Raw genomic sequence first — 23,761 nt, forward strand, 5'->3', positions numbered from 1 at the left:
TGTGCTGCGGTTTGTCGAAGGTTCGTTTAGGGAAAAAATGCTCTGTATCGTAACGCACCAGTTAACGCATACGTCCTGGTGTGTTTCTGATTAACATAGAAACTCCATGTTTAATTATGTTTACTATGTCCAATTTTGCACAGCTGAAGCGTGTTCTTACGAGATTTCTTTTGACAACCGTGACTTTTACCTATTTTAAGCGCCTTTTTCCTTGCTGTCTTTATGTTGGTTTTATACGCTTTAATCTAGGGGTGGGCAACCTTTGTCACTGTGGGGCCAAATACAATTGCGATTACATCCCGGGCCGCACCTTTATATCACACAAATGTGATTTTGCTTCGTTGTGTGCCAAAAATGCCGTATTACAAGTAAAATTCGCATTTGATTCTAGCAGCATATTGTCAGGTCGCAGAAAAATAGCACCGGGCGAACTAATCTGCTCAAAAAATATAATAATTGGTCTCTTTTGCCAGTACATTTGAAATCCCAGTGTCTCTGCGGGCCGCACAACTTCAATCAATGGGCCGCAGGTTGCCACCCCTGCTTTAATCGGTTTTGTTTAACCATTTAAAAATTAAAAAAAGGCCGACCAAACTGCCAACTTGAAATTTTTCTTGAATGTTACAGTCACATTGCTTGTTGATTTTAACGTTTAACAAAATGTTCAACAGACAACAGAAACAAAATTTGGAAGTTTGTTGAAAACTTTGGCCATTTTTTGTAAGTCGCCCCGAAAATGTGCTTTCTTTTTGGTATGGCTTTGTATTGTAACACACACTGTCTTTATCTGGCAACAGTCTTATGTGAGACTCATTGAAAAATGAAATGAGAACGAGGGATATGCAACTCAAATATTAAATTTAACTTGATTAAAAGGTCTGCTCAAACCATCGCTAGACACACGTTAAAAAGAACTAAAAGGTTTGGTAAATTTAGAACCGTCCGCGGGTCGCACTCTAATTGGGTTATCTTAGTCTAAGTTTAAGACTGTCCTAACCATAGACCAGCATATTCACAATTAGCTTACATCTCAATCGATAAATCTTTAAATCTGGGCCTTGTTTGTCATCCTCAAATGTTTTTGTTCGCAATCTCACGTACACAAAAATCCAATCATGTCAATCATATCCTTCTTAAGAATTTTGTACTTGAATTTAAGCCCTAATCAAAAAATAATTGATTTTAGCGAAAGGACCTAACATGGTTTCCTAACAATACTGTTGCTAAAAAAATTTGTGTTTTCATTTTAAAAGCTGTTTTCAGCAACAACGAAAATTTTGCTGAGTCTAATAACCAAACCAATATACCAGTTTGTTCGTGCAGCTATTGCTGTTAAGATATACTATGCAATTCTTTTTGTATCATTTTTTGCAAACAATGTGTTTATGAAGTTGTGCTTTAACTATAAACATTGTGTGGTAAATTTCAGAGGCTCCGATCAAGTTATAGTCCTATTTAAACGGTTTAAACATATGTAAAAATTACCTCTATTTTTGGCCACGTACACGTCTATTTGATTTTGATTGATAAACTGATGATTCAGACGAAAAAAGTTACAAAAATGCAATATTTTGTGCAAAAATGGCAAAAATGACATAAGAATGATTTAAAATACTGGACTCAAAAACTTTTCCACCACATTTCGCTACCAAACGACGTGCTTCTCGTTTTCAAAGGTTTTGCAAATTGGTAAACAGGTCTTTGTACAATGTGACTGCAATATTTTACAGTTTACACATTAATCTTCTTCAGTAGGCCCCTGTTCTATGTGCCTGATTATCAGACTTGTACAAACAAACTAATCTGCTCCTGGTTTCTAGAATACTTAGTAAAACCTGTTTCGTGCAGGTTTTCGAAATTAATAACCCAAAAGCTTTATTTTACGACTTGTGTGGTAATAATCCTTGTACCCTGCCTGTTGCTTGGTGGATGAAGACTAATGAGCCTTAAGATTATATTTGAACTGATGATCCTTTCAAAGAGAAATTTATATAAATATATACACACACATATATATATATATATTAAAATCGTAAGGACGAACGACTTAACGTTTTTCATGAACTTGCTCGGTAATACTTAATGGCACAGAATGCTCTAGGATTCAAGTTGATTTTTTGCATGTTTTACTCTAAAAACAAGGATTAACTGCTAAAAAGGTGAAAAATGCCCTTTTTCTGCTTCAAAAACTGAGAAATCAAATCGCCTTAACGAAATTTCGAATAATAATAATATTATTTCATGTTGTTTTTCACGCCGTATTTTTTTCACACAAAACATGGTATGAGAGCGTGTGGAGGCGATAGGCTTCGGTTCAGGTTGAACATTGTACGCAAGCAAAGTTATTGGACAAGTCTCATATATTTGCTTCTCAGAAGTTTCTACGCAATAAAAGGTTTACGAGTTAACACACAAGCGCTTCCTCCTTGCTTCTATATCAAAACCATGCTTTGAGCAAACCCCGTAGGAAATGCCTTTTCGCCACTGTCTTGTATCATAAAATGTCCAAACGATATGTTTCTTCTGGTGCACATATAAAAGTTCGTGGTGGTGGAACATCTGATGTAAAATCCTTACGCGAAAAACTTAAACTTTAAGAACAATTTTCACAAAATGTGCGACTTCTTGAACAGTCGTATTGCCGTCCATAAACGAGACTATACTACCTAAAATACTAACAATTGCCCGTTTCCGTTAAATTTATATGGCGTCACAATTCAGTATTATGGTGCAACTGTTGACTCCTGACGTCATTGAACAAATTACGACATGTCCCCATTGGACATATATTTCCACACATGAATTTGTCTCGTTATTTGTTGTCTTGTCCTGGCCTCGTTGGTTTGTATTTTCGTTGTCATGTTTCGCAACACAAAATTGTCTATTGTATACTCAAACAGTACAGAAGTATTTTCGTCAATCGCAGTACGCCAGGCCAATTGGACGCGCCATACCGAATCAGCCGGTCACCAAGCACCACCATATGGCATGGCGTAGGCTAGAAAAATCTGGCCTGCGGTGGGATTCGAACCCACGACAGGATTCTTTACGGTACGCGCGCTCTACCAACTGAGCTACACAGGCTCAGTTGAGAATTTGCCGAAAGTTAAATCATAAGCACCGTTGCCTACCTCGTATGTTGTACATGTCAGCTTCGTATGAGGGGATCGCCAGATTGACCAGTATCAGTTAAGATGAACACAAATTCATGACTGACTGATTCGGTATGGCGCATTCATGGGCCTGGCGCACTATGATTTATACATAGGTCTGCCGTGATCGCTGGTCTTATTAGACGTTTCAGGGCTGATTCCAGTTATGAATTTATGTTCATCTTAACTGAAGTGTTTTCTTGTTTTGAAGCGATTTTCAATTCCTACTATCTCACACCGTTGTTGGCCAATGCTTTGATTAAGGAAAACTTCCAACCATTCCTCGAACTTCAGTTAATAATAAACCCAGGACCCCATGAAGTTGATTTCAAAGTCGACAAACTTGCTAGACAGCTTTTAGTGCAAAGAAAGTACATTACTTGTTATTATCAACAGTGTAAAGCGGGAATGTTTTTTGGACGCCTGTAGGTTCTAGTCTTAAAATCTTACAGCTTATCTTTGTATTCAGATTACCTTTCGCAAGGAATTGACTTGAGTGGAATCGAGGTGATAGAGAATGACCGGCTGTTTATTCTACGTGCGAAAGACGACGTAAAAGCACAAGCGTCCAAACTTCTCGATCAGGGCATAGCTTCACTGGTAGGTGGAATTCATACAGTTCAACTGATAACGCAACAGCTTATTCGTGGAATCATAAGTTTTCACAGAAAAGGGGTATAAAGTTAAATTTGTTTTATAAACGTAATTCCGAAACCAAACGAGAGCCCTATCCCACTTTCAACTATGGTTCTAAATACCAGCTTAGGAATAAATGTTTTAACGGGGTACTCTTTTGTGGTCTGGGTAATGATTGTCAAAACGAAACTATTACTTCAAAAATTTACAAAGTAAGGTCTAAGTTAGCAAAATCAAATATGCAGTCGGATTTAAAACCATGTTTGTGTTTTATTCGCAAATATGTTTTCCTGGTAATCAACTGAGTTTAATTCACAGTATTCAACGCATTTTGGGTTCGTTTACTGAAATAATTCTGAGAAAAATCGCCCACCCTAACGTCGATTGACGTCATAATTACTACGCAACAAAGGGTTATATTTGCTCACAGACACAGCAATCAAATTGAACGTTGGTTGAGTGATGTCTAACCTTTCATTTACTCAGCCATCGATATACCAGACTGAAAAACGTGCCCATACGCAAGATTCCTGTTTTGCGTGGTCAGTAAATATCATTGCCCAAAGTGGAGTGCAAACGAGCTATATGTACAACGGACCGTAACCGTTGTTTTTATAGTTTAACAGAACATATTTAATAAAGTTTTTTGTATTTGATGTCTGGTTTTGTACCAGTATGTCTCTCATAGTGTTTCTGTTGGGTAAAAGTTTGTTTTGTGGCCAATACCAATTTGCCGTTATTTACAATTATAAACCGGATTCTATATTGGTTTGTTTCTGTAAATTACTTCCATTCCAAATTTAACTGTTTTCTACATTTTCACCACACAAACGAAAACAGTTATATTTTGCAAAACAAGTATTTTTGGGCCTATACAACAAAAGCTTTATACGTAAGCATTCACCTACTCTGACGTCAGCATTTGTGTTTTGAATGATGCACAATCGACGTACGTTTTTGTGCAGTAGGCTTAGAATTGGAAACCAACGTTGATGTTTTCATTGTCATTGTCGTACGCACGCATGGACGCGTTTGAAAGGGTAAAAATATCTGCCACTGTTGTGCATGACAACATAATTTCTTCCACATGCAGTTGTGCGAGGAAACCGTTTTTGTTGAAAAAGTTTAATGAATCCTTAATTTTGTTGTAGGTCGCCTAAAAAATATGCAAGACATAAAACAAAAGATCACAATTGTATAGCAAATATGGAAGAAGCATTTTTTTTAATATAAAGACATTTTTAGACAAAGCTTTGACATATTACAAGCTTGCCAAATCGGTTTTTTCGCGTGTATTGTATGTTATATTACAAAGTGAAGTCGTGTAGGGCTTTTCGGGTTGCATGGGGTTTTTGAAAAACGCGAATTCAAATTCCGCTACATTTGCGCTGTAATTTCACTTTCCGTTGACAAAAGTACATGTGCACAAGGTGTGTATTAATTTTTGCGTGGAACCTTATATATCGCAGACCTTTATCGGACGGGCTTGCACTTTCGGGTTTGCCATAAAATTTCGGCACGCTTGGAACAGCAATCAAATGGGTTGTAAACGTAGTTTTACGCAAGACAGGTGTATATAACCATTTATGGTTGATATAAATGCATTGTATCACTAAAAATCGCATGAGCATTTGCCGAAACCTTTGAAAATAGTACGTGTCGCTTAAATCTGGCACATTATACTTTATTATAAAAAAGTATGCAACCTAAATGCTGTTAATTGAATAAAGGTTATGTGGCCCGCTGAGACGATTGAATTTAAAATTTTGTGTGGCCCGCTACACTATTTTAGTGCGATTTTACTGGTACTCAGTAATCAGTATACACGTGTTTGATACACGCAGTAAAGACAATTGTATAGTATAAAGACGGGTCCCGCTGCCTTATTAATTATTTTATAGACACTGATTAATAATTGCACGCCGTTTTTGCAGTTACATTCAGGCACTTTATTTTACTTAATCTTCCAATAATTGATTTCCGATGGGTTTTTCATTTATTTTAATCTCTGTGTATTTGACAAATCTTAATGACGTTTAAGTGTTACAATGAAAAATATTTGATTGTTTAGATAACTGCTGAATTTGTCGAAAGCTGTTTTCTTGCATCCAAACATGCGGTAACAGATAAAATCAGATTTTTGCGCTATGACGTCAATATCACTATTTGCGACGTAAATTTTAAGTGACCAACATGAGTTAGAATTTAATTTGGATTTTAAAATGCCAAAAATCGTTACATATTGTAATATTTATCCAGCTGTCATAACGTAACTTGAGCTTTTAGTGACGTCACGTGGGAATAATTTATCAAATCTTACCATTGTGACGTCACTATTAGGCCATGACGTTTTTAGTTTTTTTCATTATGACTAAATACAAATTACTCAATAAAAGGCGTTAGTGCACTCGAAAACAAGTCTATCCATCCGGGTTTAATCGCACCCTTACACTTGGAGAGCCACCAAGATTTGCATGCAGATAAACTTGCACGATGTTATGAATAATTCAACAGCTACATGCTTTAACGCGTTTCGCTGTATGATTGACGTGACCTTGGGTGACCCGGTGTCACGTGGAAGGTGAAACCGCTATTCCTAAGAGCGTTTTTTCACCACCCCTAATGGCCTTGAAAATGGTTTTAGCGGTTTGGATGCGTAGATTTTTTTTTGTTTTTTAAGGCCGGTTTAATGACGATTTGGCATACTTGTTTTGAGTAATTATGGTCTATTTTCAATTTAAAAAAAATACTGTAACCCCAAGAACTCAATAGGTTAACAGGGTTACTTATGTTTATCTGTCGGTTTATTTCCTTCAAGTTTTTGATGTTTACTATTGGCAATGTAAACATGGCTATTTGCAATGTCATGTATTGTATGAATACTGCATGTATAATTTACACTTTTAAAACAAACAAATAATTTCTGTTACAGAATCAAACACATACGGCAACTGCCCTTCAAGTGTACTTTAACCTCGGCAGTCTGCGTACACCTGTCGATGACGTGGTGATGACGTCACGTGCCGCAGTAAAGAGAAGCATTCGTATGGCGTTGGACACAAACGTCATCAGTCAAACTTCGAACCCTACACAAGTACCCAAAGGTAAAAAATATAGCAAATGCTTTGGTTTGCGTTTGGGTTGATGCAAGTTTACAACCGCTGTCATATTGTTCGTGAATGTGAACTCACTAATGTAGCAGCTGCTAGCATCTGTTATTTCACCAACACGCGTAAGTAAGCTTTTATACCACCACGGGCTAGAATCCACAACAAAAACCCAGTGCAATTTCTGGATTTTGCATTGTTTTAGCGCTGGGTTTCAACCGTTCGCCAAGGGGTAAAACAAGTTGTCGTTTAGTTGCTTAGGGAACAATGGGTCAATTGGTGGTTAGAACTACAAATATTAAATTCGCATTACTACTTAAACAGCAGTCACATAATCGAATTATCGTTTTCACAGGTCCCGGAAAAGCGGGGGGAATCCCCACACCTGGAAACAGCGCCATGTTTCGTGTCGGCTTGTGGAATAACATGGAGACGCTGATCGACCAGATCACAAGTGTTTGCAATCAGGTTGGTGTGAGAAAAGATGCCTGTTTGTAACCGTTATCTTAACTCTTAGACTGTAAAATTTTTGTTTAAACTTTTGGCGGTTTTGTTAAAGAGGTATTGTGTCTTCCTATTCGTCCTCCAAACATACACCTGTATGTAACATATTAACTCAACACCAACGACTTAGCAAGGATCTGTTTATAAGTCGAAACAAAGGTCCACATAGACAATAAAACGCCATACTTTATTTTCAAGCCTACGGGTAATCGGAATAAGATCACATTTGCCAGAAGAGCTCTACAAACTTGATATTATGCCTGGCAGCAATAGCTTATATATCTACAGGGTAATGTTGCATGCACGTATTGCCCCGTATTTTTATATATTTAGAACCGTGTGAGTATTTAGAAACCCAATTAGGCAAATGCTCTTGCCATACTCTGTGATCAGTCATATCTGAGCCTTAATATTTCTCACAAGGTTGAAGCTTGTTCAACACCTTCTTAAAAATTTCGTATAATTCTTAATCCACCAAACGGGGAAATAAATTCACGGTTGACTGCGCAAATCTTATTCCCAATTTGCTTGAACGTGACTGCAATTACCACTTCACCACAAATCGATTCAATTTTTTCTATCAAATTGTGATCAATAATCATCGTGTCATAATGGGACGTGTTTTTGAGTCCACTTTCATCCATTGTGCTAAACCATGCCACATGGCGATCCCCTGAAGTGTTTGTGCTCGGATTGTGGATAAACGTCGCAATTTCGAGTTATTGATTTCTTGCTGACAATTTGCTACGTTGATTGGGCTGTTTTGAGATTTTTGACCACAGCTATTTGTTTTGTATTAGTCGCGGGTTTGCCATTGCCGATGAAACATATCACACTAAATCTGTGCTTAAAATCAATAAGATGTACTGCATCTAAAATATTCACGAAATGTTTAAAGCTAATTTGCTGCAAAACAGCACATTAGAATGATGATTAAAACTACATTTTTTCAGCGTCAATATTCGAGCAGTATTTTTTTTACTAAAATAACAAAATTGGTGTTAAGTTGCACAAAACGTATTCACCCCTGTTGTGTTTCTTTGTATTGGCCCTCGAATAGTGAAACATACCTTTGATAATTGTCAATTTACATAGCATAGACGAAAAGTAATCACTACAGGCAAAACAGTAATGAATGCGGCACAATAACGAATCACGTGACTGTGGAATGTGGGTACGCGATTCACTACATTATAGGAAAGTACACGAATCGTAACACAACTATCTCATTATTCAGACGTTTTCATCAACCTATTGTCGTCATAGTGTTGAAAAATCATACGAAAGTTACAAATGGAGGCGGTAGTTGAGGGACAACTCAGACTATACCCACATAATCAATAGTTACATTCTGTTTGAAAATACCTAACGTGGTTTGAAAAACACTGATTTAATGCTATATGTAAGGGAATAACTTTTCTTCTTTTTGTGAACATTTTTCTTCTAAACCACAGAGTCGTATATGCGTCTATGAGTGCATGGTTTGGGTAAACCTCAACGAATATAAACTCGTATGTAACACACACATCGACTGTCTACGTTTTGTGTTTCAGATGGTTCATTTACACAAGGTGCTGCTGAAAAAACGCGACCCAATCACACACACGCTATTCATAGACGAATTAACAAAGGTAAGTGTCTGTCTTATGTGGTTGTGTTATTAAACCTTCCCGCATGTTAAGTCACCCCGCCCCTTAAGACGTCACACGTCAATCAAACTTTTCACAGTTAATTTGCATAATTCGCCAGCTCCATAGAAGTGGTTGTTATTAAAGTGTAGTTATTAAAATGTAGTGCTTGCGTTGACAGAGTCAGGGCGACTTCAGTTTCGTAAAATCCTTCTGGGAATATCTGACTATGACTTTAGATGAAGAACTATCACGAAGTTCACGAGGTGAGTTTTCCTTTGAATATTATTTCGGTTTTCTTACCTTATTTCTCTTTTATCATAATTGCAGTTCTCACTATTAAAGATAAGGCAATTTAAGGTTATTGCATTGTTGCATCATGACAACTAAAGTGACGTACCCTAATTCAAATCGATTACCTAAAAGAAACAGAACTTACAAAAGTTGTTGAAAGACAATTTTCATCATTGCATTTGTCACAAATTCGAATTTGTCGATTTTTTTCGCAGCTTCAAATTTCGTCAAGCAGGCTTTCGAAGGGGAATTTCCGAAGCTGCTACGCCTTTATAACGATTTATGGAGCAAAGTGGAAAGCAATAAAACCATCATACAGGTTTCTGGTTTTTTCCGTTATTGTGTTGTAGGAGTATTGACTTTTCAGAGATCAGAAAATTTTGTTTTTTTGTGACGTCATACAATCTTGACGTCAAAACCCGCATTGCACGGTTGGTTGCGCTCGGATTAAACTTCATAGTTTTTTGGTTTCACCAAGTATATATATTGTTTTGAAGGTTTTTGGTGATTTCGCTTAAAAAATAAAACCTTTGATGGTCTCTCGCGGTTTTGAAATCATCAAACTCTTGTTTTTGGAGCCCAGTAATTACACCTGGGTCATTTTGGTGTAGGGACATTGCAATTTATTTTGTTAATTCTGTGAAAATAAAAATATATTACATGAGATGTAACTGCCATATGCCCATGCGATGATGTTTGAATTGAACCATTGTAGCATTGTTTGTTATTCTTTGCAAAAAATTTTATCGGATTTTCTTAAGATTTTTTTTTCGCATATAAATCACCTCCCCCTCCAAAAAAAAAGGTTTACGTCAGAATTAATCGCGCAACTAAACTGACTGAACCGTAAAAAAGTTCTGCACAACTTCTAATCGATGCCATGTCAGTATCAGGATAATACTCCACGTTAAAAAATTCATGTTACTGCCCAACCATGCAGCGAGTCATATGTCTTAAAATAAAATGGAAGTGCTGCTGGTGATTTCAGGATCGAAAGGTGCTGAAATATTGATGTTTTGGGCGACATTTTTACACCTGTTTGGATACGGCTTTAGCCTCTGTGTAAAACAAAGCCAAAGTGTTCATTAATGGGTGTCTTGGTTAGAATTTTTTTGACTGACTGAAAATGTATTAAAAAATCTAATACTTCAAATAGAAATGATTCAGGCCTACGAAGTCTAAATACCTACAACAGTAGAGAAGTGTATGTAGACCAAGGCTCGTATGTTCAATAAATGTTTTTTTTACTGATGAAAATGAGATCTGACAACCCTTTGTTTAATTTGCTTGAAAAGAATATTACTTGATTTCTAAAACAGATTTGTTTTTGTTTATGACACTTTGACAATGCCAATTTAAAATCCGCATTTTTCCCAAACTTATAAGACTTATATTAAACTTATAAAAAGTAACATTCTTTTTCGGTTTACTTCCTTACTGGTCACATATTGTTTTCGTACGTCTTTTAATGCCCGACTTTCTCCGTCCGCCCAAGAAAGAATAGTTGAATTTTTTCCCATTTTGCACACATGGTCAATACCAGCTGCATTTGATCAGTGTAAAATTTGTGCCCAGTTAAACCTACCGAAAACATCCAGGCATTTCCAAAATTAATACACAACGGCTGCTTTTGTTAATTGATTTGCGCCTAAACCGCTTCATATCCATTTTCTGTGATTGTGTGGAAATTAGGCCTGAAAGTAACACCAAGAAGTAATGATTAAAATCTTTTTGCTTTGTTGTACGCACATATTGAATCTAGTTCTAGTAATTAATCATGTAGTAGCTAACTAAGCCTGTCACTGTTATTAGGGCATTAAAATGCCTTTTACAAGCCGTTATGTGGTTTTTTTAAGTAGCTATGCATCAGAACGAATAGTAGCAATTTTGGTACGGCGGGTTTTACTCACTTTGTTATAAGGCCAGTGTTGTAACGCTGTAAACCGCTATTTCACAGTTTAACGTAAATCCAAACAATTTCCTTCTTCAAACACTTGAAATCCGAATCCACTTTACAACGTGACTTCAGAATTTAATCCTGCTAAATTAAAATATGGATTTTAAATCGCTTGTTTATCACCTTTTTTAATTCTCCTTTATGTCGACAGCTCGGTCATTAAATATTAAAATTTTGGTAATTGCTCATTCCTTTATGTCAACTTGACTGGGATTACGCTTTTTATTACTAAGGGAAATTGCTAATTTACTTTTTCGGTTGATTACATGAAGCTCGTAATGAAACTCGTTTTAAGCGCACAAGCTTCATAGGCAATGCTGTCATTAGCAAAAAAGGGCAAATTAGAAGAATTTGTAACATTTTCTTGAAAGCCCTTCATATTTTTATTTCACTTTATTGTGTAATTAATATGAAACAATAATCCGTTTGGCACGCAATTAATTTAAGAGTGGTTAAATGACATTATCGCCAGCACTTACTTAGAAGCCAGTATATCACGACAAACATTTTATATCCGCTTTGTGTGTTTTAGCCAGCAACTGGCACGTGGTTTCTAAACTTTGTTGTACCGTAGCCCAAATAGATAGTCGAAATCCATTTGTGGCTGCCAAAGTTTCAAAAATCTACTGTGCGCTCACTATAGAGACTATGAAAGCTTATTCTATTATATAATACAAGGTATAAATCAAGTTTAAAAAGCCTTATGCTGGGTCATGACCACAGTTTGGAAACCAGCAAGCTAGATAAATTTGTAATTTGTACAAAAGCCGTGAAATATGTGCTTTGATTTTACACGCCCGGTAAACCAGTAAAATTTTACCAGATGATTAAACCTAAAAATAAAATTCTCTTTTGAGTTTTTATAACGTACATAACCAGATTTGCACAAGAGCTGTTAATAGGAGATCGAAATACCGCGGTGTGTTCGTCACTGCGTGTAGTATCGATATTGTATGTATTGATGTTAAACTCCTGATCTCCTGGATTTTTTCCCGAAACATGTTTTTGGGCAACTCCTGAATTATTTACTATTACCCGATAACTATTTTGGGCCATTGCTTTGTGTGACATCATCGAGATATAACAGTTGGCTATTTAGTTTGTGACAACTTATGTTCTGTTTTTTTTCTCTTTTCAATCACTAGTGGTGCTATTTGACACGTAAAATTGTTTCTGGGTCGCGGTAAAGTGTATATGTATTAGGCTTAAAAAAGAGTACTAGTATTTGACATATGGTCATGGTACACCGGGCCTATTGAAGACGTTATATCGAATTAAGCCGCTCTTCCAAACATTTTCATGTAGCTATGCATAGGCTAGAAAAATCTTATTGCTAGTCTGCATGAACGCTTCAGGGCTGATTCCTGTTATAAATGTGTATACTTATCTTAATATCAAGTGCTGAAGCAAATTAAATTATGAGTTTATGACCAACGCCTTGGTTATTTTACTTTGCTCGCGTTGAAATTAATTTACTTCTAACATGTTTCTACTATCCAATGACCTGAGTGTATTTTTCCTTCCAGGGCCAAATCGAAAGCTCACCTAAAACTTTCAGCGCTTCGCCCATCTCTCGGCCTCCCACCGACGAAGACTACAAGTACGTACCGATGACGTCATCAGTGACGTCACAGAACTTATGTTACCGTTTTTTGTTGTTCCAGTGCTGAGGCGGCGTTAAAGAGTACCTTGAAGACATTTGAAAACGCGTATTTGCAGCGATCATTGTCGCGACTTTTTGACCCGATCAATCTAGTCTTTCCGAGTGGGGGGAGAAGCCCTCCGTCGAAAGAGGAACTCGATGCGATTGTAAAAACTATTTCCAGGTGATTTTACAGACTTTTTTGTGCGTTGGTTGTAAAAAATAATAGATTATGTCATTTGACGTAACATTTTTATGGGTCCCCTTCCACGAAGGGGACACATATTGTTTTTGTCCGTATTTTTTTTTCTTTTTTCTGTCTAACGCTGGTTTGTGAGACGCGTTTGGTCAAGAAAGAGTGCTTCAAATTTATTCAAATTTACAGAAATGTTAGTTAATAATCCAAATTTGATCCTCCTGAAGTTTGACCCCGTTTGACCCAGCGGTTCACCCACAGGCCCCCGAAACGTAAAATTTTTAACGCTGGTTTTTATCGCTCGTGTGGTAAAGAAGGAGTGCTTTAAATTTATTCAAATTTGGACATATGTTAGTTATGAATCTAAACTTGATCCTCTAGAACAGTGGTTCTTAACCTTTTTTCCTTGCTGCACCCCTTTCAAATCACCAACCAATTTTCGCACTCCTTACAAATCACTAACCAATTTTCGCTCCCCCTTCTGTAATTGCTTAAATAGAATAGACCTAACCAACCTTAATGATTCAGCATCCCCGCACCCCTTAGGAACAGTTCTCGTACCCCTTGGGGGTGCGTGCACCCCAGGTTAAGAACCCCTGCTCTAGAAGTTTGACCCCGAATGACCCAGAGGTTCACCCACAGGCCCCCGAAACGTAAATGTGTCTAACGCTCGTTTGGTCAAGAAAGACCTGTAGGCAGAAGTACCAAGAAAGTAACTCACTGGTTTACGATAGCGGGAGGGCTCAGCTTGACGTCGGACAGACGTTTTACGAGACGTCGTTTCAGTGATTAGAAATCAGCTGTTTTGCACAGCAATGCTATGTCGTTTTATTAAGTTATCACTCACATTTTTAGTTTTGGCGAAGGTGTTACACCTATGACGTGATTTAAACCTAATAACCGTGCTTTGGTTTTGTATATGTCAAGAAAAACTTTGTTTTTCAAAGAAAAGATGAAAAAATTAACTTGACTTTTTTGCCAAATAAATGTTTTTTTAAATGCTCGTTGTCAGGTTGGCCGCCGCATGATCACGGGTTACTTAAGGTCAACTAGTCGGTATTACAAACACAGTTCAACTTTCTTCATAACGTAGCGTTTTTTGACAATTAATTTAGGAGTCAATACTCAAGGCATGTATAAATTAGAACACTAAGGACGACATGCTATTGAAAACGGTGTCAAAAGATCAAACAGTCGTTTGGCGTGTGCACACTGAGAGGTTACTACAGGTCAATGGTACTCGTTTTGCGAAACAAAGTTAAATGAAAAACAATTTGTTATGTATACACTTAATAATAGTGCAAAAAGAATACGAACAATTTTTTTTATTGTTGGGTTAATGCTTTCTAAAAATTTGTCCTTAAGAATCTAAAAATCACCGCAACATTTGTTTACTGTAAATCCGCACAAACCCGCGTATGGGGACCCATTTGTTTTTGTTAACAAAAACAATCATATGTGTAGATCAAATGATGTGTGTAGTAAATTGGAAAATATCGTATAGAATATATAAAATGGAAGTATATCAGAAAGCCACTCTTCTAGTTGTGAATGTGAAAACATTACTGGTTTGATTTTAAACCCAAAAGCGTCGCTTGTTACATTGCCGTTCTAAGTTGGCACAGGGCAACTGATTCTCCTGATGACTTTATAGAAAAAACTTGGTTTGTGGTTTTTTCAATGTCTGGTTATAACAGAGTATGGTGTATTTATGCAGTGAGATCGGCGTGGCGAGTGTGGACAGTGAGCTTGGCGTTACGGTGGCGAGAAATGTTGCCAAAACCATTCAGCTCTTCGCGGTCAAGTCTGAGCAACTGGTAAGTTCATTTTTTGACACTTGTTTTTTCTCTTTTTTTATCAAGTCGTTTGCAGTGATATAAAACCAAATCAATAATAATTATTACACACCTGATCTTATGTCAAACTAAGCTGGTCTTCCAAGCATTTCAATATAGCCAAGCATAGGCTAGAAAAATCTACCTTGCGGTGGGATTCCACGCACGACAGAAGCCTATTTGGGGGTGGGAATGCTTGGGAGACCGACATGCTTAGGTACAATGTATTCAATAGACCTGGCGCACTATGATTTACATATATAAGTATGCCGAGTTCTCTGGTTTGCATAGACGCTTCAGGGCTGATCCCAGTAATGGGCATACGTATCGTAGCTTATTTATTTATGACACCTTTTTAATTAACTGCATTAACGCATATTATTATTGCACTTGAATGCCAGTGTAGTTCAAAATCAATTTTGGTGTTTTTAGATATCAACCCAAGGTGACGCAAGTCAGGTGATCGGCGCTCCTACGTCAGCACAACTACGTAACATCGACGTGGTGAACTCCCTGTTTGCTCTGCACAATGCTGTGTTGAAGGTATTAGTTTCGTCAGAATAGCTTTAATGAACAATTCCTAAACAGTGCCGGGAAATTGACCGAATTGTCCGGGACGTCTAATCCATGTACAGACATAAAACTGAACGGGTTTCGTCCTCGGGGGCGTCTTGGGTTCGAATCCTTTGTGGTGCGAACAGTTTTTTCTAAATAGTGAATGGTTGGACTATCATATATTTTATTAAAGTTGCAAACACACTTTTTTATGTTTTCCTGTTACGTGTGCCACAATGTAGTTTGTATGTGTAATGGACCTTTAAAGGTTGGTAGACACTTTTGCACAAACTTGCAACGATTATTTAAACAACAACCTACAAATATTTGGTTACAGCTGGTTGAAGAGCAGACAACGCTTCCACTAGCGGCGCTACAAATCATCCGATCTTCGACAGAGCATCTGTCACTTCTTATGGCATCTGCCGTTCAGCCTCTGGTTTCATCAGTTGCTGACTCGGTGGAAGCTATAATACTCACCATACATAATGAGGACTTTTCACAGTAAGTTTCTTTCATTCTGTGATTTTTTGATTGTCAGTTTTTTATTGGTGGTGAACTTGTTATGGGAACACTGATAAAGTGACCGCAATTAAACAGTTTGATGTTCACTGACGGTCTCGTACTTGAAACCAAATATAATGTATGATTTCATAATGTATTGATTTGCCCAACATGATAATCTGTGTAGCTCAATATGGTTTACTCAATTATAGAGTTTAAATGTATTCGAATGGTAATAACATTTTGGTAAAGTGTAATTTGATCACCTAAACAGGGGTGGGCTAACTTTTTCTTCTCGCCCTGTAGATATTGTAAAAAATATTAAATTCAATTCTGCTATGCGGGCTAACATTGAGACAAAATAATTTTTAACGCTACCTTGCGACAGGGAGAGTGATAATTCGGAGGGGAATACCCTATGTTCACTTTACATCAAAGAGTTGCGAGATTTCGTGTCACGTGTTGTTCGGGATCACTTCTCTCGATTCGCCTGCAAGGATTTCGTTATGGAAAGGTGACGCTTTAATTAATTATCTGTTTATGTGGCTTATGTTGGTAGAAGTAAAACGTTAATTTTATAAAAATTAGTATCTGTGGAAGTCAATTGCCTTACATGAACATTTTTACGATTTTTTCAAGCATTTCCTAAATATTTAAAAGTCTAGTATTTGGTCATTGTCAGGTGCTATAGTAGCCCTATTGTGTATTGATATGCAAACCATGTGTAATTAAGATCTCCACAAATAGCATTCAAATAAATGCAAGCTTTGTTTATTATTAAGAATTGCGAAAGTGGTATCGGTAGTTCATAAAGGCCACATATTTTTTTTAAAAGCCAGTTTTAAAAAGGGCATATGAAAGCAGTATTAGGAAATATACGAATATGGCTTAATCTACTTTTTTCTACAGTTTTTGAGTAGTGTTATACTTTGTCGTGTTGTACAATCTCTATCTGTCTAAATAATTATTTTGTAATTCCAAACTACCTTAATTTTTTGAGGGGAAGCGCAAAACGTATCGTTTCTTGCAATAATTCACAGCACAAACAGCGTCTTAAGGCCCTAAAAGTCCATTTTATATTGGATTGCATTTTCCTATTATGTGGCAACAATCCGCAAACACGCATTTCCGCCAATCAAGCCTTGTCGGTCGGTTTTCGTTTTCCTTATTCAAATAGAAATATATGATAATACATAATTCAGAAGGTCCCAATGGCCCAGCGGTTGTAATCGGTCTGTTGAGTTTACATTGAGTGATGGTACTCTACAATAGGAAATACCACTTGTTGCTTATCTCTTGCAGCCTTCACCCTTTGGGCCAACGATCTATCGACCTGTTTGTACGTCACGCTAGCCTTGTACGACCCCTTGGCGAAGGAGGCAAAATGAAGCTGGCCGCTGATTTTGCTCAGGTATCATTTCAATTATTTATGACTACATATGAGCCTGTCTGGGTGAGGGCGATGTAAATCGAGGTGCTCGTATTGCACTTATAGTTTATATGAAACCGAGCAAATGTAAAATTATTTAAGTGCGCTTAATCTTTAACATTCGTTCGTTTTAATATTTACTGTTCAGTTTTTACGTATTGGTATATTTTTATGCCTAAATTAGGTTTTAATATTTCCTCTCAATTTTTATGGATTGGTATATCTTTATGTCTAAATTTTTAAACACTATTATATTTTATTATTTCCCCTGCAATATTTTTTTTATTTTTTATGATATATTTTGACCAACTTTTTATCATTAGCACGTTATGCCAAAATTCAGGACGTTGGCTGATGCTCCTTATTTTTATAATAATTCAGTTCTTATTACCACTAGATGGAGCTGTCCGTGTCCCCTCTATGTCGCCGCGTCACCGATCTCGGGTCATCATACAGGCTGCTTCGGGCCTACAGACCCTTGTTGTTCCAATCTGATGACGCCGTGGCTGAATCGTCATCAATCGGCGACGTCATACCTTACAGCGTGGCGCTCCACTTTCTCTTCTCTCGGGCGCCACCTGACGTTCGATCTCCCCACCAGGTATGAAATTTTCTTGTGTTTGTTTGATCAGTCAGTCACTTCACAAGAAAAGAAGGGAGAACTTAGAAAGGCAGTTAAATTGTAAAAAATAAAAAAGAAGGGCTTTTGTGAAGTTCATAAGATCTTGCAGTTTCAGTTTAATGCTTGGTTCATAGGATATTATTTTTCACGCACACCTGAGTGTGTAGAAGGTTGGTTCTTTGGAACCTGTGGTTTACGTTGCTATATTCGAACCACTTTATGCTGTTGTGTAAGGAATAGGTTTATTTTTTTTATTATTTCGATACTGTTATTGCTCTTGGATCACAGAAACAGTTCTTTTGTTAACAACACAAGTACAGCTTCTCCATATTTGAATAGAACTAAATATACAAAATTAATAATCATATACATATGTAGCAAATAAGTCAATAAGTAGTTAAACTGCTGAACTACTGAACACTGACACAAGGTCAAGGTCTCAGCTGCAGTTAAGAATAAGCACGGTTTACTTTTTCAATCATTCTGATTATGAGTCTCGAGTATAACGCAAATGTTAAAAACTGCTTGCAATTTTGTCGAATAAAGAAAGCAGTTTTTTATTTAAAAAAAGCGCAATTTCGAAAGTGTTTGTTGAGGTTAACCATGGCAAAGGTTACGAATCTCAATGAAGACGCCCTCGTAGCCTAAGAAGATCAAGTATAGGAACTTGAAAAGCATTTGCACAGTTAACCCCAAGTCAAATAGGTAGTACACTTGGAAGGTAACGTAGCACTCAGAAGAGTGACATCACACAAGAAGTAAGAGATCAGAGACATCAATGAACTGGTAGGAGGCAGCATTTTCCATTAACAACCAGTGAATTTTTGTTCAATTATCTTTCAGGTTATGGAATGGTCAATCGGTCGGTATAGCAAATGGATGGACGGGCATAGGAGCGAGAAAGAACGATTAAATATGTTGCGTGGAGCCATTGAGAGCTATGTTAATACTGTTCGATCTCGTCAAGGCACCTCATTTGCACCAATCTACCCTGTAATGGTCAAATTGCTTCAAGCTGGAATGGAACGCTTGTAGAGCCGAAAATTGGTTGGAGGAAAGTTATTTTGGATGTGTCAATTATTTGAGATCACTTAATGTCTCAATGGATGTACACGGAATATAAAATATAAAATTCTTCAACATTTTGTTGTCAATTTTTTACAAATATTTTAGAGATTGGTTATAAACGGTATGATTCAGTTTAACCGAACAGAAAGCGTACATTAATGTTATTGAATTGATCATTTATTTTGATAGTACGTTTTTTGCGCATCGTTCATATACCCAAGTGCTCGATATAATCGGTGCAGAAATGCATGACATGCCTAAAAAACGGTGCCGACGTAGGTCATATAATAACAAACTAAAATCCTAGCATTTATTCTTGGTCGCCGTGTAGCCTACTTCCTTTGCAATTTCCTCTTTAAGAAGCACTGCGATACAAATGGCAAGGATTATATACGGGTGTAAAAAAACATTTCTTCTCTCAAGTTGCAATCTGAAAAAGGGTTGTGGCATTTCCTTTCCTTGAGTGACAAAATCAAATATTTCACTGTTCTTCAATATTTGGCTCTGCTAAGCTATCTTTCCATGCGTCGCAAGGATGCAAGCCAATTTGACTGCAACATTTTTTAAGTTTAACAGCTGGAGTAAGTAGTAAAGTGCTAAAGCGTAAGTGCAATGACATTGCTTTCAATATTGATACAACAAATGTGGTTTACAAATTGTACAATCACGAAGAACTACACTATTATGTTAAAGTAACCTTATTGCTCCTACATAAATTGGGCTTCATGTTTTCATTCTAATCAGAGCTGGTCAGTAATAAATAAGTCTGTCTTTTTTCTGTTCAACCGTACGCGGTGCTTGTTTATTCCGTGCAATAATATACGGTATTAACGTTGACTGAAAAATGACAACAGTTTTGTATTCCACGTTAGGTTTATGGCGGAATTATCTCTAACACAGCTCTGTTCCGAGGACTGGTGGTTACATTGCGTTTGAATGTTTGTGTTTTAGTGACAACGAAACTTTGAACCAAATATTTAGTCACCTGTTTGTGTTTAAAAAAGTACTGTGGTAAGCATGTTCAAGATGCGTTTGTGGTTTGCCAAAAACATACTGATCCAACTGCCCTTTCAGGCAAAAATGTGTAAGTTTGACAAAACTTTTTGCAAATTTAATGCTGCTAGAGAAGTCTTGTTTGATTCTTGGAATGTATCTTATCAGCGTTATGATAACTCATAAATTTATCAATTCTTGGTTTTGAACCCTCTTTTTACCCGATATGCTGTGGAAAAAATATTTATCACTCTTAACAAAGTTTTTTTGGAGAAATCTACACAGTTAAAGAAAAATCGATCTTTTGGCAGTATTTAACATAAAATATTGGTCCCAAAAACTGCTACATAAGCAAAGTGTTGGTGAAGCCCTTGTTGACAGATATTGCTGGCTGGTATGCGTGCATAATTACAAGGCCCTGGAGAGGAAAAATGTTCTGGTGTAAGACATTTCTGGCCTCTATTTGAACATTACCTATGTTTGGGTGACCTTTGTTTGTTAAAAGAGAGATCCAATTTGTAATTACTCCTGGCAGTATCTGACTTATGGTAAATATTTTCTGTAAAACGGCGCTGGTTCCCTCGGCCTAATTTGTTATGATTGTAAAAAGGCTTAAATTTACCACTTCATTCCATCTGTCCTTAAAGAAATAAAACGGTCGGAACGATAACATTTATATTTAAAAGAACACGAAATATTGTCATGCGGATACAAATAATACGAGACGTTCAAAGACTTTATTATGGAACTCGGGCACAAGAAAGAAGTTTTGAACGTTTTTTACAAACACAATTAAAGAAACTTACACACTTAAGTGCGGTAATTCGGCAAAGGGTAGGCTAGGGTTGGTACAACCAAAAGCAGATTTAAAGACAAAAACTTTTGACCGCCTTGTAATTTCCAATGTATCAATGAGTTTAATTGAAAAAGTTTGCAAATAGATTGGCAATAATCCTGATGGAACTTAATGCTCTTGGAATAGGCAGCAAATAGGGTGCCATAATTTTTTATGGTTTTTCAGTACGTACTTCTTTGAATTTTTATGGATTCACGCATGGCCGAACATTGCCTCACGACTGAGTGAACGTGGCCGGTCGAGTGTGAAGTTTTCTCACGTGTTTTTTGAGGTCAAAGTTGCGACAAAATCCTTTCCCGCACGTTGAACAAGTGAATGGCTTCGTGTCCTTGTGTGTATGCATGTGAAAGCTTAAGTTGTACACCTAAATAAAAAAGGCAAATGCAATAAAAAATAACTCATATGCTTATCCAGGCATTATAAAAAAGAAATATGTTTTAAAACTTTTTTAACCGTTTCGACATCACATTTGAATTCCAACCCCATACCAAAAAGTCCACTTTCGATTTGAGTATTTTGGGATTTTAGTTATCTCATAAGTTTTGGATTAGGTTGTTATGCAACTTTGTTTGTTCTAATCCTGCGCGGCTCCATGCGTTTACATTTATAAACTCAGAGGCAAAATTTCCCAAAATTTTTACAACAGAATCATTGTTTATCTGTCAGTTTGATCAAAAAAGCAAGTAGATTTTATACAGCAGTAAAGTATAACATTGCTGTTATTTCACATGAAATTAAGTTTATACACCGGCCTTTTAGGGAAACCCGTGTTTGAATTTCAAACCCTCCAAAAATATCCATAACCTTGCCGGTTAGCAACGCTGGGGACAAAATCTTTCGCGTTGATCCCCAAATCTCTTTGCTGGTAAATAAGATTAAAAGCCAAGACTATACGGCGCCGTATATTGCGACTTGTATATAAACCATCCTGTTATAAATCCAAACTGTTTATACATAGACCCATATAAACGCATTTTACTGTTAGTTTTCTTATTTACCGCAGCAATATCGAAACGATGTGGTCAAACTCGATTATTCAAAGTATGTCCTATATTATACACAATAGTTCAAAAACACAATAGACGAAAAGATTTTTTTGTCCTAGAAGGTCTCTTTGGCAAATACGCCTTTGACCAAAAATACTAAAATGAGGTGGTATTTGAACTTTTTAGTTCTTCAGCTAGCCGGTTTGTTTTCATTTTCTCTTATTAAAAACTGTATTTTTCAAATATATTTTCGATGAATTTCACTGGGTTAAAGCAATAGCTTATAAGTTTCTTTTTTCTCGTTTAACACTAGAGAACGAGACGGGAATACAACCCATAACCCTGCGACCACAAGGTCAGCACCACCTCCGCCCAAATCGGAGTAAGTTGACCGTTTTTTTCGGGCCATATTTGAGACCGAGATTGACATTTTGCTACGTACAGTTCACTTTCTACACTCAAATGTGTGTACAGGTTTTGTTTCGGGTCCAAGCGTATTTTGCTTTGTGATGCCTGAATTTATCTCCCGAGGTTATCTAGGGATTTTATCAGTCACATAACTTACCTGGTGAAATGCTTTGCTGCATATCGTACACTTGTATTGTTTTTCGGTGTTGTGAGTTAACCTGTGGTTTTTGTAGTTCCCCTTCTGGTGAAACCCCTTCCCACAAACTTCACAGGTGTACGGACGATGACCGGTGTGAATTCGCATGTGCGTGTTAAGAGTTGAACTGCGGTTGAAAGCCTTGTGACAAACTTGGCATTTATGTGGACGTTCCTGTTGAAAAATAGATTTTTAATTAGTCATTTACATGTAGCCTATATTTTGCCTTGGGTTAACCGAAAAAGTCAAATTGTTAAATCTCGCCATTGTAGTGCTTGTTCTATTGTGTATTTCTCTCAAACGGGCCGATTTGTAATCTCATACTTCTTCTAAGGACATTCCCAAGAATATAGGCCTAATATTTTTTGTCACATTTAGGTTCGCCAAATAAAATGCGCGTTATTAATATTGTTTCGTTACAAAAAACTTAATTTCAAGATTGTTTCGGGATTACGCTATCACAAAAAAAAACTTTAGATCAACTAAACCTTTACCTGAGTATGAATGATCTTATGCCTACACAGGGTGCTCGCTTGTCGAAAGCCTTTCCCACAAACCTTGCACACGAACGGACGTGCCCCTGTGTGAACAGGCATATGTCGAGTCAGGTTGTATTGGGCCTTGAACCCTTTTCCGCAAACCTGTGGGAAAAAGACGAGTTAAAGCGACGCTCTGGGAGTGATAAATAACCGATAGTCCGTATTTTTATTCTATTTTGAGGGGTATAGGCCAATACTATGTATTGATTAACTTAACACTAATGGCACGTAATTAAGCCTAATCGTTACTCTTGCTTGCCTGCTGGACACAATAATGTCACACATGCATGCCGTAGCAAAATTAACTCCATGTATGTATGTTGTATGCAATTTTAAACAACACTCGTTTTAAATCGAAAAATAAAAATTATGATGTAAATTTCAAAAATGTCGGTTACAAGATGAAAGTTTTTGGCAACGTCGAAAAATTGTTGACCATTTTAAGTGTTTCAGCAGGTTTGAGTCGGCGATGCTCGTTAACAATTGCAAGAGAGTCTGTCGGTTTATTTTATTTTGTGAGAATTTAATTTTGCAAACATTACTGGCAATAAGGGTTACCATTAGGGACATTTTTACCTCCCAAACTTTAACCTAACGAGAACGAATTTAACATAAGTTGTACTATATATTTACACAAAAATGTTACCGTTCTCT

General features: G+C 36.9%; 1 protein-coding gene across 1 annotated transcript in view; it reads left to right on the forward strand.

Moving 5' to 3' along the window:
- LOC145227857 (conserved oligomeric Golgi complex subunit 5-like) overlaps positions 1-20,257 on the forward strand; it is a 36,300-nt gene extending 16,043 nt beyond the window's left edge. Inside the window, exons 7-21 of the mRNA XM_080092782.1 lie at positions 3,622-3,752; positions 6,721-6,892; positions 7,251-7,363; positions 8,953-9,030; positions 9,209-9,293; positions 9,537-9,640; positions 12,805-12,878; positions 12,943-13,104; positions 14,834-14,933; positions 15,384-15,494; positions 15,844-16,010; positions 16,399-16,524; positions 17,313-17,421; positions 17,837-18,040; positions 18,905-20,257. Of these exons, the coding sequence (XP_079948908.1) occupies positions 3,622-3,752; positions 6,721-6,892; positions 7,251-7,363; positions 8,953-9,030; positions 9,209-9,293; positions 9,537-9,640; positions 12,805-12,878; positions 12,943-13,104; positions 14,834-14,933; positions 15,384-15,494; positions 15,844-16,010; positions 16,399-16,524; positions 17,313-17,421; positions 17,837-18,040; positions 18,905-19,096 (1,928 nt within the window). The 3' untranslated portion in view covers positions 19,097-20,257. The remainder of the gene's footprint in view (positions 1-3,621; positions 3,753-6,720; positions 6,893-7,250; positions 7,364-8,952; positions 9,031-9,208; positions 9,294-9,536; positions 9,641-12,804; positions 12,879-12,942; positions 13,105-14,833; positions 14,934-15,383; positions 15,495-15,843; positions 16,011-16,398; positions 16,525-17,312; positions 17,422-17,836; positions 18,041-18,904) is intronic.
- The last annotated feature ends 3,504 nt before the right edge of the window (positions 20,258-23,761 follow it).

The sequence above is a fragment of the Phallusia mammillata genome, chromosome 5 (assembly GCF_965637545.1).
Source record: "Phallusia mammillata chromosome 5, kaPhaMamm4.hap1.1, whole genome shotgun sequence".
Classification (NCBI taxonomy): domain Eukaryota; kingdom Metazoa; phylum Chordata; class Ascidiacea; order Phlebobranchia; family Ascidiidae; genus Phallusia; species Phallusia mammillata.